Raw genomic sequence first — 18,166 nt, 5'->3', positions numbered from 1 at the left:
TTACATTTACATTTTACATTTTGTAATAAACGTCCAAAATGTAAGAACTTTGTCATTTTATTTTGTAATAAAGTCGCATTTTGTAATAAACTACCCCAACGCATTTTGTAATAAATTTTGCCGCGTTATGTAATAAATTATTACATTTTGAGAAGATTATTACAGATTGCACTTGCAACTTTTTTATTCTATAGAAAATGTAATAACATGGTGCATTATGTAATAACAATTCTAAAGCAGAGTTTATTTGTTTTATACATAGATTTATTGGCTACATAACTCTGAGGGAAATTGCATAAAAAAACAACAAAAGTCACTCATGTATAAATTAATTGTTAAACAAACAACAATAATAGGTATTATTACATAATGCACCATGTTATTACATTTCCTAGAGAATAAAAAAGTTGCAAGTGCATTTTATAATAATCTTCTCAAAATGTAATAACTTATTACATAATGTGGCAAAATGTATTGCAAAATGCGGCTTTATTAGATTAGATTTATTAGATCTGCTCAGACCCGAGAGGTTTTTAAGTCTTCTTTGAAAACGTATTTATTTTCTTCGGCTTGTGGTGTTCGGTAAATAGTGGCCACATCTGTGAGAAGTGATTGTGACTTTGCGTGTCAGTTCTTTGCAGTCTATTTTCTATTTTTTATTACTATTTTATTGATCATCCTAGTACATAGGGCTGTGCGATTAATCGATTTTTTCAATCTAAATCGGATTTATTAATCAAGACGATGTTAAAAAAAGGAAAATTGGAAAATGGATGTTCCTTTTCTGCAGCTGCATTACAGACAGACTCGTCTAGTCTTTGTTTGGTCAAGAAAATGGTAAATGTTGTCACTTTACTAAACTCAAGGAGGATTTACAGGATCTTTCAATTGCACTTCATTCCCAATAGGGAAATGTGTTTGCTATTTTTCTTTAAAAATAAAGATGAAATATTTGAAACAATTTATTCCATTGTCTTTTGTAGTTTTACCAAAAAAATCTAAATCAAAATTGAAAATCGGGTTTTCAGAGAAAAAAATCGGGATTTTATTTTTGTCCAAAATCGCCCAGCCCTACTAGTACGTTAGTGATTTTATTGTTTCTACACTCTGTACTGTATTTTTTTTTGTATGGTTTCATTGTAAATGTAAACTGTACAGCACTTTGGTCGACCTCGTCGTTTTTAAATGTGCTATATAAAGAAAATTTACTTTGACATTGACATATTACAAAATGAAATGAAAAAGTTATTACATTTTGGACGTTTATTACAAAATGCGGCTCAACAGCCGGTCTGTCGTCGCGAGCGTCGGCCCGTCTGTCCGTCCGTCTGTCTGTCCCGGCGTCCCCTCATGGCGCTGGACGTGCCGGAGGTCGAGCTCTGATCTCTGGCTCCGGTTCATCATAAATATTATGGGATGACGCTCAGACGGCCGGCTGGTTAATGTGCTGCTTGAACCTTGTCAGGACCCAGACCGTCAGTTTCCACGGAGATATAAGTTACTAATAATAACCGTCTGAGACGGTTATTCCTGCGGAAGAGAATCAGGGCCAGGCAGGAGAAAAATACAAATCATATTTTAGAGGAGGAAGATCTTTTTTCATCATGCACTTCGAGAAATAAGGTGGAAATGTCGAGCAAAAAGTGGAAATGTTGAGAAAAAAGTTGAAATTTCATGAATAAAGTTGAAATTTCGACTTTAATCTCGAGTGCACAATAAAATAAATTCCCCTCTCAAATATTTTTCTCCTGCATGGCCCTGATACTCTTCCGTAGAACTCCTCTGTTTTCATCAGAGCTTTAAATTCAGTCACAGGTAGGAGGTTTATTGAAGTTTATTCCAAGAGCTGCTACTGAAAACTAAAAGCTTTTTCACAAATTCCCTTTTTATTTTTGGAAACGAACAAATGCAAAACGTCCATTGAGCGGAGATTGTAAGCTCCTTGCTACAGAACAACTATTCCATATTTCTCTTGCCTTAATTGATGTCCATCTCTTTTTAATATTAGTTTTTGCTGTCGTCGTCCAAACATGAGTTTCCCCTCGGGTCATAGCGGGTTTCTTTTATCTGGAACAAACCCTGAATGGAGTTTGGAAGCAGTTTCTGCTGCTTTAAAGGCAAATAGAACAGTTTTTCTGCTCTACTACGTCATGGAATTGTAATATTGTAGTTTCTGAGAGTTTGTAGTTTCTGTTCTGGTCTGAGCTGCAGGACGGAGGTGCAGATCTGCAGCTCGTTCCTGCAGATCTGCTGCTAGTTTGCAGCAAATCTGCAGCTCCGTCCTGCAGATCTGCAGCTCGTTCCTGCAGATCTGCAGCTAGTTTGCAGCAGATCTGCAGCTCCGTCCTGCAGATCTGCAGCTCCGTCCTGCAGATCTGCAGCTCGTTCCTGCAGATCTGCAGCTAGTTTGCAGCAGATCTGCAGCTCCGTCCTGCAGATCTGCAGCTCCGTCCTGCAGATCTGCAGCTCGTTCCTGCAGATCTGCAGCTAGTTTGCAGCAGATCTGCAGCTCCGTCCTGCAGATCTGCTGCTCGTTCCTGCAGATCTGCAGCTCGTTCCAGCAGATCTGCTGCTTGCTAGCTTGCGTATTCACGGCCACGTGTGCAGGTCTGAGTGCCAGCGGCCCCGCGGGCCTCGGGGAGCGATCCGGCCTCCTTTCCCACAGTCCGGCTCCCCCGAGTCCCCGGCCGTGACGTCAGCGGCGAGGTAGCGGCGAGTGCCCCGCTCAGAGGTCGCGGGGTCACTTCCTGTCTGTCAGGATGGAGCTGGGCAGCGTCCAGCGCTGCTCTAGCCCTGTCTCTCTCTCCGTCGGTGCTTTAACCCCGTCTCTTCTCTCCCTCCGTCTGTTCCAGGCCATGTGGCTGATGCTGCAGGAGGACGAGCCCGACGACTTCGTCATCGCCACCGGGGAAGTGCACAGCGTCCGCGAGTTCGTGGAGCGAGCCTTCAAACACGTGGGAAAGACCATCGTGTGAGTGTCAAACCCAGGGCCGGGGATCCATTCACATGCCAAGAATCGAGTCGATTCCGATTCTTAAGATTCAGAATCAATTATCTTTTTGACATTTATCATTTTTATTTTTCAAAATGAAGACAAAAAAAGAGGTTAACAACACGGTCCTCCACCCTGGTGCACGTTCAGGCTGCAGTGGAAGCTTGTATGACTTCATGTAGATTCTTCAGGCCTGGAAATTTAGTGGATGACACACCCACGACTCTCTATATCAAACCATTCAAAAGTTATGGCAGAAAGTAGGAACTATCACATATGGACCAATCAGATGAAGGGTGGGCGCGCTTTTTGGCGTCTAGCGTCGCCACGGTAACGTTTTGACTGAGAAAAGTAATGCGCATAGTCACAGGATGGAGACGCACATTTTGATGTATAACACACCTGGGTGCACGTTACGGTTCGGGCTGAATTAACGGCCGAAGGAATGGCATAAATTGCGCCAAAATGGCCGACTTCCTGTTGGGTTTGGGCCATGGCTCCAAGAGACTTTTCTTTAAGTTGTGACATGATACAGGTGTGTAGTGATTTTCGTGCATGTACGTCAAACCGTATTGTGGGGCTTGAGGCACAAAGTTTTCTAGGGGGCGCTGTTGAGCCGTTAGGCCACGCCCATTAATATAAACCATTAAATATCACATTTATCACCAGGACTGGCTTGGTGCAAAATTTGGTGACTTTTGGGGTAAGTTTAGGGGGAAAAAAGGCTCATTTCGTCTGAAAAATAAAAACGAGATCGAGGAAAACAATTCCTACAGATACAATAAGGCCGAATTAATATGAGAATCAATTTAGAATCAGAAAATCGATTTTTTTCAACACAGGTCTCGTCAAACCCCCCCGGTCTCACGTAACCCCCCCGGGTCACCCCTGGTTCACCAGCCTCAAACCCTGACAGGAACGAAGACGTTTAAAGACGTTGTTTGAAGACGTTTTTGAAGACGTTGTTTGGAGACGTTGTTTGAAGACGTTGTTTGACTGCTGCCGTCCTGCAGGGTCCAAACAGAAAGACAAAGTTGACATATTTAGTCTGCAGAACGTTGAGGAAACAATCAGACGCTGAGCCTTCTGCAGGTGTGAGGAAGAGGAGGAAGAGGAAGATGTGTCACTTCACTTCACTTTATTCATTTGTCCCTAGAAGGGCGATTAGTTTTGCAGCAGATATAATCATTCAGGGAAATTACAGGTATTTACTAGGTTAATATTGGTAACTACCAGTCAATTTACCATGTAATTACTCTGAAATTACATGAATACATGAAATTTTATATCTGTGCTTAATGAGGAAGTACCAGGTAATATTATGGAAACAACACACGCTTTCTTTTACAGTCCAGTTTCACTTTAATTACTGAGTAAAACCAGGTAAAAATGTCTGTACTTATTGGGTAAATACTTAGGAAAAAGAATTACTGGGCAAGTAACTACAAGGTAAGTACCTGGATTACCAGGTAAAACATGGTAACTATCAGGTTAATTACAAGGTCAATAGAGTCATTTACACCCTCGGGGGTACATGCACCAATCCATTGATAATACATAAATCAATAATGAATGGGTAAATACCCGGTAGTTATCCATGAAAAGCTGGTAACTACCTCAAATATAGGTTATAATTTCCTGGTAGTTTGCAGAAAAATACTTAGTAATTACCTGGTACTTACTTAGAAATAATTCATGTAATTTCAGAGTAATTACATGGTAAATTGACTGGTAGTTACCAATATTAACCTAGTAAATACCTGTAATTTCCCTCATAGTTCCATCTAATGTCTTTGTAATTACCTAGTAATGTTTAGTTTAAACAACCAGGTATTTACATGTTATTAAATGGTAAATACACATAATTACATAGTACAAGAAAATACGTAATAATAACCTAGTACTTACTGGGTAAATTACCCGGTAGTTACCATGTAATTACCTTGTAAATACAAGGTACTACTAGGTAATTACAGTGTAATTACCATGGTATTACCTGGTTATTACTGTACTGTAAAAGAAAGGGTTACCGAACATTTTCATCAGGGTTTGTCTACCTGGAATCTAGCGAGCTTCCTCAGACAAAAGAGGCGTTGTTGACCTTTTTTGCAAAGCGTATCACAATTCACATCAAATCTGAGCATCTTATCAATAATAGTGCTGAGATATTTGTAACTGGTCACTAGTTGAACTGGCTGGTTGTGAAGAACATTACGATGTGTCTGCATGTGTCTTCCTCCAGGTGGGAGGGGAAGGATGAGAAGGAGATCGGCCGTTGCCAGGAGACGGGCGTCGTCCACGTGAAGGTGGACCCCAAGTTCTTCCGTCCCACCGAAGTGGTGAGTCCGGCTTCTGCCCACGTTTCTGCCCACGTTTCTCCCCACGTTTCTGCCCACGTTTCTCCCCACGTTTCTGCAGATGTTTCTACCCACGTTTCTGCCCACGTTTCTCCCCACGTTTCTGCCCACGTTTCTACCCACGTTCCTCCCCACGTTTCTGCCCACGTTTCTACCCACGTTCCTCCCCACGTTTCTGCAGATGTTTCTACCCACGTTTCTGCCCACGTTTCTCCCCAAGTTTCTGCCCACGTTTCTACCCACGTTCCTCCCCACGTTTCTGCAGATGTTTCTACCCACGTTTCTGCCCACGTTTCTCCCCACGTTTCTGCCCACGTTTCTGCCCACGTTTCTCCCCACGTTTCTCCCCATGTTTCTACCCACGTTCCTCCCCACGTTTCTGCAGATGTTTCTGCCCACGTTCCTCCCCACGTTTCTGCAGATGTTTCTGCCGAAGTTTCTGCCCACGTTTCTGCCCACGTTTCTGCCCACGTTTCTGCCCACGTTTCTGCCCACGTTTCTGCCCACATTTCTACCAACATTTCTGCAGATGTTTCTGCCCATGTTTGTGTGTGAATATGTGAATTGGTGCTTGGAGAGTCTGGGGTCCCTTCAACCCCCCCTGCCTTCCCCCAACGGACTGGATTCACCAGTTCATGTGGGGAAAAGTTACTGGGGAAAAGTGCTGGGGTGTTTTCTTTCAACTGTTTCTCAAACAAGAAGCCCTGAAGCCGATATGTCAAAACTCCAACAAAGTATTTGATTTATAACAACTTAAACATACATATGCAGCAAAGATGGCGCCTTCAACACGAGCGACACCCGCAACAAACGCAACAGAACCAACATCCATGTTCTGCACCCAACGTAGTGGGTACCAGTGTTGTGCAAGTTCCTACTTCTCATGAACCATTTCATAGTTCACCATTTTCCCCATGTTTCTGCAGATGTTTCTGCCCACCTTTCTGCCCACGTTTCTGCAGATGTTTCTGCCCACGTCTCTGCCCACGTCTCTGCCCACGTCTCTTCCCACGTTTCTGCCCACGTTCCTCCCCACGTTTCTGCAGATGTTTCTGCCCACGTTTCTGCCCACGTTCCTCCCCACGTTTCTATCCACGTTTCTGCCCACGTTTCTGCCCACGTTTCTCCCCACGTTTCTACCCACGTTTCTGCCCACGTTTCTCCCCACGTTTCTCCCCACGTTTCTGCCCACGTTTCTCCCCACGTTTCTGCAGATGTTTCTGCCCACGTTTCTGCAGATGTTTCTGCCCACGTTTCTCCCCACGTTTCTCCCCACGTTTCTGCCCACGTTTCTCCCCATGTTTCTGCAGATGTTTCTGCCCACGTTTCTCCCCACGTTTCTGCAGATGTTTCTGCCCACGTTTCTGCAGATGTTTCTGCCCACGTTCCTCCCCACATTTCTCCCCACGTTTCTGCCCACGTTTTGTGCCCACGTTTCTGCCCACGTTTCTGCCCACGTTTCTGCCCACGTTTCTCCCCACGTTTCTGCCCACGTTTCTGCCCACGTTCCTCCCCACATTTCTGCAGATGTTTCTGCCCACGTTTCTGCCCACGTTTCTGCCCACGTTTCTACCCACGTTTCTGCCCACGTTTCTCCCCACGTTTCTGCCCACGTTTCTGCCCACGTTCCTCCCCACATTTCTGCAGATGTTTCTGCCCACGTTTCTGCCCATGTTTCTGCCCACGTTCCTCCCCACGTTTCTGCAGATGTTTCTGCCCACGTTCCGCCCCACGTTTCTGCCCACGTTTCTGCCCACGTTTCTACCCACGTTTCTCCCCACGTTTCTCCCCACGTTTCTGCCCACGTTTCTGCCCACGTTTCTCCCCATGTTTCTGCAGATGTTTCTGCAGATGTTTCTGCCCACGTTTCTCCCCACGTTTCTGCAGATGTTTCTGCCCACGTTTCTGCAGATGTTTCTGCCCACGTTCCTCCCCACGTTTCTCCCCACGTTTCTGCCCACGTTTTGTGCCCACGTTTCTGCCCACGTTTCCCCCCACGTTTCTACCCACGTTTCTGCACACGTTTCTCCCCACGTTTCTGCCCACGTTTTGTGCCCATGTTTCTGCCCACGTTTCCCCCCACGTTTCTACCCACGTTTCTGCCCACGTTTCTCCCCACGTTTCTGCCCACGTTTCTGCCCACGTTCCTCCCCACATTTCTGCAGATGTTTCTGCCCACGTTTCTGCCCATGTTTCTGCCCACGTTCCTCCCCACGTTTCTGCAGATGTTTCTGCCCACGTTCCGCCCCACGTTTCTGCCCACGTTTCTGCCCACGTTTCTCCCCACGTTTCTACCCACGTTTCTGCCCACGTTTCTGCCCACGTTTCTGCCCACGTTTCTCCCCACGTTTCTCCCCACGTTTCTACCCACGTTTCTGCCCACGTTTCTCCCCACGTTTCTCCCCACGTTTCTGCCCACGTTTCTCCCCATGTTTCTGCAGATGTTTCTGCCCACGTTTCTCCCCACGTTTCTGCAGATGTTTCTGCCCACGTTTCTGCAGATGTTTCTGCCCACGTTCCTCCCCACGTTTCTGCCCACGTTTCTCCCCACGTTTCTCCCCACGTTTCTGCCCACGTTTCTCCCCATGTTTCTGCAGATGTTTCTGCCCACGTTTCTCCCCACGTTTCTGCAGATGTTTCTGCCCACGTTTCTGCAGATGTTTCTGCCCACGTTCCTCCCCACGTTTCTGCCCACGTTTCTCCCCACGTTTCTGCCCACGTTTCTGCCCACGTTCCTCCCCACATTTCTGCAGATGTTTCTGCCCACGTTTCTGCCCACGTTTCTGCCCACGTTTCTACCCACGTTTCTGCCCACGTTTCTCCCCATGTTTCTGCCCACGTTTCTGCCCACGTTTCTGCCCACGTTTCTATCCTCATTTCTGCCCACGTTCCTCCCCACGTTTCTGCCCACGTTTCTGCCCACGTTCCTCCCCACATTTCTGCAGATGTTTCTGCCCACGTTTCTGCCCATGTTTCTGCCCACGTTCCTCCCCACGTTTCTGCAGATGTTTCTGCCCACGTTCCGCCCCACGTTTCTGCCCACGTTTCTGCCCACGTTTCTACCCACGTTTCTGCCCACGTTTCTCCCCACGTTTCTCCCCACGTTTCTGCCCACGTTTCTGCCCACGTTTCTCCCCATGTTTCTGCAGATGTTTCTGCCCACGTTTCTCCCCACGTTTCTGCAGATGTTTCTGCCCACGTTTCTGCAGATGTTTCTGCCCACGTTCCTCCCCACGTTTCTCCCCACGTTTCTGCCCACATTTTGTGCCCACGTTTCTGCCCACGTTTCCCCCCACGTTTCTACCCACGTTTCTGCACACGTTTCTCCCCACGTTTCTGCCCACGTTTTGTGCCCATGTTTCTGCCCACGTTTCCCCCCACGTTTCTACCCACGTTTCTGCCCACGTTTCTCCCCACGTTTCTGCCCACGTTTCTGCCCACGTTCCTCCCCACATTTCTGCAGATGTTTCTGCCCACGTTTCTGCCCATGTTTCTGCCCACGTTCCTCCCCACGTTTCTGCAGATGTTTCTGCCCACGTTCCGCCCCACGTTTCTGCCCACGTTTCTGCCCACGTTTCTCCCCACGTTTCTACCCACGTTTCTGCCCACGTTTCTCCCCACGTTTCTCCCCACGTTTCTGCCCACGTTTCTGCCCACGTTTCTGCCCACGTTTCTCCCCATGTTTCTGCAGATGTTTCTGCCCACGTTTCTCCCCACGTTTCTGCAGATGTTTCTGCCCATGTTTCTGCAGATGTTTCTGCCCACGTTCCTCCCCACATTTCTGCAGATGTTTCTGCCCACGTTTCTGCCCATGTTTCTGCCCACGTTCCTCCCCACGTTTCTGCAGATGTTTCTGCCCACGTTCCGCCCCACGTTTCTGCCCACGTTTCTGCCCACGTTTCTCCCCACGTTTCTACCCACGTTTCTGCCCACGTTTCTCCCCACGTTTCTCCCCACGTTTCTGCCCACGTTTCTGCCCACGTTTCTCCCCATGTTTCTGCAGATGTTTCTGCCCACGTTTCTCCCCACGTTTCTGCAGATGTTTCTGCAGATGTTTCTGCCCACGTTCCTCCCCACGTTTCTCCCCACGTTTCTGCCCACGTTTTGTGCCCACGTTTCTACCCACGTTTCTGCCCACGTTTCTCCCCACGTTTCTGCCCACGTTTCTGCCCACGTTCCTCCCCACATTTCTGCAGATGTTTCTGCCCACGTTTCTGCCCATGTTTCTGCAGATGTTTCTGCCCATGTTTGTGTGTGAATGTGTGAATTGGTGCTTGGAGAGTCTGGGGTCCCTTCAACCCCCCCTGCCTTCCCCCAACGGACTGGATTCACCAGTTCATGTGGGGAAAAGTTACTGGGGAAAAGTGCTGGGGTGTTTTCTTTCAACTGTTTCTCAAACAAGAAGCCCTGAAGCCGATATGTCAAAACTCCAACAAAGTATTTGATTTATAACAACTTAAACATACATATGCAACAAAGATGGCACCTTCAACACGAGCGACACCCGCAACAAACGCAACAGAACCAACATCCATGTTCTCCACCCAACGTAGTGGGTACCAGTGTTGTGCAAGTTCCTACTTCTCATGAACCATTTCATAGTTCACCATTTTCACTCCACTTCAGTTCATTTCAATATTTTTAGGTGAGAAGTATGAATGAAACGCCCCCCTATCCTAAAACTGTTGGGGATCTTCTTGGTCTGGTTGGTTTTTTTGATTATCAAGCACTTGCAGATATGTTTCTCTCTTCAAGTTCCTTATTTGTAAATATGTTGCGTTCAGTTCAACGTTCTCAGAAATAAACATGTTCAATGAATCAGTTCATTTGAACTCGTTCATCCACAACACTGGTGGGTATCGTGAAACTAGAAAAGCTTTCAGATGACACTGAACATAATCTTTTACCACTTCATGCCGATCTCAAAACCAACAGGAAGCCAAAACTCACATTTCACAGCCAGCACATCAGATTGTTCATCACACTCTACGTCAGCAAATCCCAAAGCTACTCCCACCAAAAGTCGGCCTGGTTCTATCCACACTAAAACCTTTATTAAATCTATGTGCTTGAAGCTATTCTCATGTAACTTGGTACAGTTGTAGTCAAGGAGTTGCTGAATCCAGGCAGTTGTGTCTTTATAATTATATTCATTGCTATCATGGTGTTTTCCACTGTGCAAACTAAAATAGAATTAGACATAAATAAATATATATCTAGAAACATTCACCCCTCCACACACACATCAACACACGGACATTACAAGAACTTTCATCAACATACAATCATTTTTGTTATTGCACATTAGCGTGTGGTCATTGCTGTTGGGTAAAAGCTGTTTTTGAGTGTTTGTCCTTGTTTTCATGAGTTTGTGTATATATATATATATATATATATATATATATATATATATATATATATATATATTATAATTGTGGAGATATTGTTGGTTTAATTTGGATAGGCCTGTTCAGGAGAAATCAGAAGGTTCCCCGAGGCAGTGACCTCGTGTTGACATGAACCACTTCAACGATAGTTACTGCCGTATTAACTTGCTGTTGTTGGTGACCAGTTAAGGATGTTGTGGTTGAACATCTTCCACGAGGCGACTGATGCTCCCCTTAAATCTCAGTTTCCTGCGTTGTTGGCCGCTGCTGTTGTTGGTATATCCTCGACTCGAACGTTAAATCACACGTTAAAACAGTCTCCAACCTTCTTTTATGTAAAGAGCATTTGTTTCCATTTATCTCCTGGTCGGAGCTGGTTGCTCTTCTCGTTCCTCATCTCGTTGCTCGTTGCTCATCTCGTTGCTCATCTCGTTGCTTGTTGCTCATCTCGTTGCTCGTTGCTCATCTCGTTGCTCATCTCGTTTCTCGTCGTTCTGCTCGTTGCTCATCTCGTTGCTCATCTCGTTTCTCGTCGTTCTGCTCGTTGCTCATCTCGTTGCTCATCTCGTTTCTCGTCGTTCTGCTCGTTGCTCATCTCGTTGCTCATCTCGTTTCTCGGCTCGTCAGGCCGACGTTTGTGGTGAATAACGAGGAACAAGCTGCAGGCCTAGAAAAAAAAGCTTAGGGTCCTCATCTCGTTGCTCATCTCGTTGCTCATCTCGTTGCTCATCTCGTTGCTCGTTGCTCATCTCTTCACTCATCCCGTTGCTATTCTCGTTGCTCGTTGCTCATCTCGTTGCTCATCTCGTTGCTCATCTCGTTGCTCATCTCGTTTCTCGTCGTCCTGCTCGTTTCTCGGCTCGTTGCTCATCTCGTTGCTTGTTGCTCGTTGCTCATCTCGTTGCTCGTTGCTCATCTCGTTGTTCAACTCGTTGCTCATCTCGTTTCTCGTCGTTCTGCTCGTTTCTCGGCTCGTTGCTCATCTCGTTGCTCATCTCGTTGCTCATCTCGTTGCTCATCTCGTTGCTCATCTCGTTGCTCGTTGCTCATCTCGTTGCTCATCTCGTTGCTCATCTCGTTTCTCGTCGTCCTGCTCGTTTCTCGGCTCGTTGCTCATCTCGTTGCTTGTTGCTCGTTGCTCATCTCGTTGCTTGTTGCTCGTTGCTCATCTCGTTGCTCGTTGCTCATCTCGTTGCTCATCTCGTTGCTCAACTCGTTGCTCGTTGCTCATCTCGCCGTTCTGCTCATTTCTCGTCGTTCTGCTCGTTTCTCGGCTCGTCAGGCCGACGTTTATGGTGAATAACGAGGAACAAGCTGCAGGCCTAGAAAAAAAAGCTTAGGAATTTATATTTCACCACTTAATTCATCACACAAGCCGGTGCATATTTCCTGCTCCGTATACTTGACCTTAGGAATGAATGTCACATGTTTTCCCCGCATGTATCTGACGCCGGCCATTGTGTCTGGGACCCGGCACTTATCGGGCTCAGCGGGCCGAGCCGCCGGCCCCGGGCTGCTTTATTGTATGCTTTTAGAGCGCTGGAACGCAGCCAGCGCAGCTCTTTAAGAGTGATGTCGGCTGTATCCTGTCAGGTTCTGTGGGCTCGCAGCCTTGAAACATACCTCTTTAATAGCGGGGCGTGTGTTGGACCGGGCTGCTGGCTCAGCTCCGGTAGAAACAGAAACTGCTGCAGAAACCACTGCAGAGCCGGGGCCCCGCCGAGGCTCGCCGGGGCCCGCCGAGGCTCGCCGGGCCCCACCGAGGCTCGCCGGGCCCCGCCGAGGCTCGCCGGTCCGCTGCTCGGACACGTCTGCTCTGCAGGTTCCTGCCGTTGGGACGGCTGTGAGGGTCCGTTGAGCCACATTTTGTAATAAACGTCCAAAATGCAATAACTTTTTAATTTAATTTGTAATAAAGCCACATTTTGTAATAAACGTCCAAAATGCAATAACTTTTTAATTTAATTTGTAATAAAGCCGCATTTTGTAATAAACGTCCATAATGTAATAACTTTTTAATTTCATTGTAATAAAGCCGCATTTTGTAATAAACGTCCAAAATGTAATAACTTTTTTAATTTCATTTGTAATAAAGCCGCATTTTGTAATAAACGTCCAAAATGTAATAACTTTTTAATTTAATTTGTAATAAAGCCGCATTTTGTAATAAACGTCCAAAATGTAATAACTTTTTAATTTAATTTGTAATAAAGCCGCATTTTGTAATAAACGTCCAAAATGTAATAACTTTTTAATTTAATTTGTAATAAAGCCGCATTTTGTAATAAACGTCCAAAATGCAATAACTTTTTAATTTCATTTTGTAATAAAGCCGCATTTTGTAATAAACGTCCAAAATGTAATAACTTTTTAATTTCATTTGTAATAAAGCCGCATTTTGTAATAAACGTCCAAAATGCAATAACTTTCATTTCATTTTGTAATAAACTGCCACATTTTGCAATACATTTTGTTATTGCAGATTTGAGCAGATTATTATAAAATGCACTTGCAACTTTTTTATTCTCTAGGAAATGTAATAACATGGTGCATTATGTAATAAAACTATTATTGTTGTTTGTTTAACAATTCATTTTTACAAGAGTGACTTTTGTTGTTTTTTATGCAATTTCCCTCAGAGCTATGTAGCCAATAAATCTATGTATAAAACTCCAAATATAACTTTAGTTTCCTATTTGAAGTTTGGAATTATATCGGCCAATAACAAACAAATAAACTATGCTTTAGATTTGTTATTACATAATGCGTTGGGGTAATTTATTACAAAATCCGGCAGTTTATTACAAAATGAAATTACAAAGTTATTACATTTTGGGCGTTTATTACAAAATGCAACCGTTATTACCAAATGCGGCTGAACAGGCCCCGCCGGGGCTCGCAGGTCCGCTGCTCGGACACGTCTGCTCTGCAGGTTCCTGTCGGTGAACCCCCTCCATCAGCAGATCCTGGAGAGGGTGTAAGTGACAGCGGGGTGTCGGGGAGAACCTTCAAAGCTCGGCCCGGCCAGATTAGAGCTGAGAGCTGACGGATAGTAAAGGATTAGTGGGGGGGCCGCTGACTGACGGGGGGGGCAGCGCTGCTGCACACCTGGACCTGGTGCTGGATCTGCACCTGAAACCACCACCATCACCTGGGACTGACCCGGGTGGGGGTCAGGAAAGTGTAAACTAAAACAAATTTCACTTCAAAAATGTCACTTCAAAAGAGGTCGTTTACCTACTAGGTTCAAAAGTCAAACTCACAAACTAATACTCACAAAAATAAGAAAAATAGAGAAACATTTTCTCATCAACAAAGCATATTTTACATTTTTATACATTACATTACATTTTATTGTTATTTTATTGTTTGAAAAAGAGGAAAAAGGAGGAAAAAAGAGGAAAAAAGTGCGTGTGTGAATAAATAAATGAGACGTAAAATGTACATTTCTTTGTAGAAACGCGCTTTATGAAAATAAGGAAAAAAGAGGAAAAAAAAGGAAAAAAAGAGTGAAAGAAAGGAGAAAAAGAGGAAAAAATAGGAAAAAAGAGGGAAAAAAGAGAAAAAGAAAGAGGAAAAAATGAAAAAAGAGGAACAAAGAAAAAAGGAAAAAAGGTGAAAAAAAAGGAAAACATTGGTAAAAAAGGAGGAAAAAAGAGGTAAAAAGGAGGAAAAAAGGGGAAAAAAGAGGAAAAAAGTGCGTGTGTGAATGAATAAATGAGACGTAAAACATACATTTATTTGTAGAAAGATACTTTATGAAAATAAGTCCATTTACTTTATTAGTTTACAGTCTTGAACATCCAACATGGCGACGTTGACGTATCGCAGCAGCAGCAAAACCACTCGATGTGTCGTCTACGTATAGATGTCTGAGGCCGAACCTGCAGATCTCCCAGCAGCCTTTGCAGCTGGGAGTCAGACACACAAAGGGAGCGTGATTCCTCCGCCGGCGGATTCTCTGCTCCTCATTGTTCCCTCTTCCTCTAGTGAGTTACAGAGCGTTTAACCTTTGACCCCCCCGGCCCCCCCGGTGGGAACACCTGTCCTCACCTGTGAACGAGCCCACTGGGACTCGTGGGGGACGCGTGTCCGTCTGGGGCTGCAGGCCAGATGCATCATGGGAGGAATGTGGCCTCAGGCCGGCTGATAATTAGAGTGTAATTAGTCGTTATGGATGTCGGCGTTTGTTCCTGACATGGAGTCCCCGGGGGGGGTCGGGGGGGGCGGGGCTGCAGGTGAACCTGCAGCTCTCCTCCAGGACTGGGATCCATTCAAATGTCAAGAATTGATTCAATTCCCATTCTTAAGATACAGAATCGATTATCAAGATTTGATTTGATCCGATTCGGTTCAAACCCGATATTGATTTGGGTTAGTGCAGCGGTCTGCAACCCAAAATGTTGAAAGAGCCATATTGGACCAAAAACACAAAAACAAATATGTCTGGAGCTGCAAAAAATGAAAAGTCTTGTATGTATAAGCCTCAGAATGAAGAAACACATGCTGCATGTAGCTATATTAGTTAGAACTGGGGGAAGATTTTTTTTTTCATTATGAACTTCGAGAAAAAAGTCGAAATGTCGAGAAAAAAGTCGAAATGTCGTGATTAAAAAGGAAAGGAAAAAGGAAGAAAAAAAGAGAAAAAAAAAGAAAAAAGAAGAGAAAAAAATGGAAAAAAAGAAAAAAAAAGAAGAATTTAAGGTCAAACATTTTTGAAAAAGCTCCAGGAGCCACCAGGGCGGCGCTAAAGAGCCGCATGCGGCTCTGGAGCCGCGGGTTGCCGACTCCTGGGTTAGTGTGTTAGAACGTGGCTACAAAAACCTGACGAGGAAAACATGGAGGTAGAAACAGTCCGGACCAGCAGGGAGCAGGGAAAGACCAGATATACCGGAGGGTTGATGAGACACAGGTGACGACAATCAGGGCAGGTGGAAACAGGAGGGTTGATGAGACACAGGTGCCGACAATCAGGGCAGGTGGGGAACAGGAGGGTTGACGAGACACAGGTGACGACAATCAGGGCAGATGGGGAACAGGAGGGTTGATGAGACACAGGTGACGACAATCAGGGCAGATGGGGAACAGGAGGGTTGACGAGACACAGGTGACGACAATCAGGGCAGATGGGGAACAGGAGGGTTGATGAGACACAGGTGCAGACAATCAGGGCAGGTGGAAACAGGAGGGTTGACGAGACACAGGTGACGACAATCAGGGCAGATGGGGAACAGGAGGGTTGATGAGACACAGGTGACGACAATCAGGGCAGGTGGAAACAGGAAGATCAAACCAGAACTCAAACACAAAGGCCGTTTCCAAAATCGCATACAGTATAAAAGGCGACCATAGGTGTAGAAATCGTGCTGTCCGGTCGCCGCTGTTTTGTTTTGCACTTGTGTTTTCTCAATAAAGCTTGTAAAAAATAAAAATAAAAAAATTGAGCTGTCCGGTCGAGGGCGCATTGCATTCTGGGATATAGTAGGTAGGTCTGATGCAGCATTGCATTCTGGGACATAGTAGGTAGACTGGTCTGATGCAGCATTGCATTCTGGGACATAGTAGGTAGAATGGTCTGATGCAGCATTGCATTCTGGGATATAGTAGGTAGAATGGTCTGGTGCAGCATTGCATTCTGGGATATAGTAGGTAGAATGGTCTGATGCAGCATTGCATTCTGGGATATAGTAGGTAGAATGGTCTGGTGCAGCATTGCATTCTGGGATATAGTAGGTAGAATGGTCTGGTGCAGCATTGCATTCTGGGATATAGTAGGTAGACCGGTCTGATGCAGCTGTGGATTTTTTCCGAATCAGTAAAACATCCAGGTATTTTTCGCATACTGCAGATTTTGCTTTTGTTCACATACTGCATACTACATACTACATTTTGGTAAAATCAGTATGTACTAGTAGTACAGTATTTCGGCGATTTCGGATTCTGCCATGGGCTTCAAAATAAAACGGGAAATGTCAAAACCTGACACCTCAAATGAAAACTAGCTGCTCCTCTCCGAGGTGTTTTCTGCAGAAAGAGAGAGTCATGTGACCCGTCATGTGACCCGTCGTCCCGGCGGTTTCTGCCCCGGGGGGGCGTCCATCACCCTGGTTTCTGCCCCGGGGGGGCGTCCATCACCCTGACAGCCCTGGTCTCTGCCAGGTCTGAGGTTTGGCTCAGGTGAGCCGAGTTTGGCTCAGGTGAGCCGAGTTTGGCTCAGGTGAGCCCAGGCGTGTCTCCGTGTCTCCGTGTTGTTGTAGCTTCAACCCGTCCTGGTTGCTAGGCGACGGCCGGTGTCATCGCTGCAGACGGGTCTGGTTCCCGCTGAGAGAGGGTGGGGGTCCCTGTAAGGGCCGGACCCCCACCACAGGGGGGGGGCAGGGGTGGCAACGGTGGCAACGGCCCCCCTCTACAAATCTGCTGGCCACCCCTATGGAAGAGTATCAGGGCCAGGCAGGAGAAAAATAAAAATAATATTTTAGAGGAAGATTTTTTTTTTCATTATGCACTTTCAAGTCAAAATGTTGAGAAAAAAGTTGAAATGTTGAGAAAAAAGTCAAAATTTTGAGAAAAAAAATCGAAATGTCGAGAAAAAAGTCGAAATGTCGAGAAAAAAGTCGAAATGTCGAGAAAAAAGTCGAAATGTCGAGAAAAAGGCGAAATTTTCGCGATAAATGTTGAAGTCCAATTTGAGAAAAATTTCGAAATGTCGAGAAAAAAGTCAAAATTTTGAGAAAAAAAATCGAAATGTCAAGAAAAAAGTCGAAATGTTGAGAAAAAAGTTGAAAATGTCGAGAAAAAAGTCGAAATGTCGAGAAAAAAGTCAATGTCGAGAAAAAAGGCGAAATTTTCGAGATAAATGTTGAAGTCAAATTTCGAGAAAAAAATTTCCCTGAGAGGGCTGGACCCCCACCTGGGGACTGGGGGGGGCAGGTACGAACCATCGGGGGGGGGGGGGCAGGTACGAGGGCGGGGGGGACGGGGGGCGGCGATGGGGGGGCGTTGAGCCCCCGGACAGGTGTTTGTTCAGCTGTGTTGAAGCGTCCAGGTGTATTTCTGTATTTTTGACGGGTGAATCGGAGCGTGGAGCATCTCTGGAACGCTGCTGACGCTGCAGACGCCCGTTTCCACGGAAACACCAGGGGGCGGAGCCTCCGTCTGAGGGCTGATTGTTCATTGATTCAGCAAGGTGTGTGTGTGTGTGTGTGTGTGTGTGTGTGTGTGTGTGCGTGTGTGTGTGTGTGTGTGTGTGTGTGTGTGTGTGTGTGTGTGTGTGTGTGAGTGTGAGTGTGTGTGTGTGTGTCATTCCTCCAGGTTCACGTGTCGCTGCAGGGCTCCAACTGCTCTGGGTGATTGACAGCTCTGCGGTCTAAGCCCCGCCCCCTTCTGAGGGGGAGAAGAGCTGCCAATCAAAGACACACACACACAAACAC

General features: G+C 45.8%; 1 protein-coding gene across 1 annotated transcript in view; it reads left to right on the top strand.

Moving 5' to 3' along the window:
• gmds (GDP-mannose 4,6-dehydratase) overlaps window positions 1-18,166 on the top strand; it is a 170,805-nt gene that overhangs the window by 103,189 nt on the left and 49,450 nt on the right. Inside the window, exons 6-7 of the mRNA XM_061739035.1 lie at window positions 2,853-2,971; window positions 5,235-5,331. Coding sequence (XP_061595019.1) covers window positions 2,853-2,971; window positions 5,235-5,331 — 216 coding nt within the window. The remainder of the gene's footprint in view (window positions 1-2,852; window positions 2,972-5,234; window positions 5,332-18,166) is intronic.

This window comes from Cololabis saira, chromosome 13, assembly GCF_033807715.1.
Source record: "Cololabis saira isolate AMF1-May2022 chromosome 13, fColSai1.1, whole genome shotgun sequence".
Taxonomy (NCBI): domain Eukaryota; kingdom Metazoa; phylum Chordata; class Actinopteri; order Beloniformes; family Belonidae; genus Cololabis; species Cololabis saira.
The sequence above is the reverse complement of the archived record's forward strand: the minus strand, read 5'-3'. Positions and strand labels throughout refer to the sequence as shown.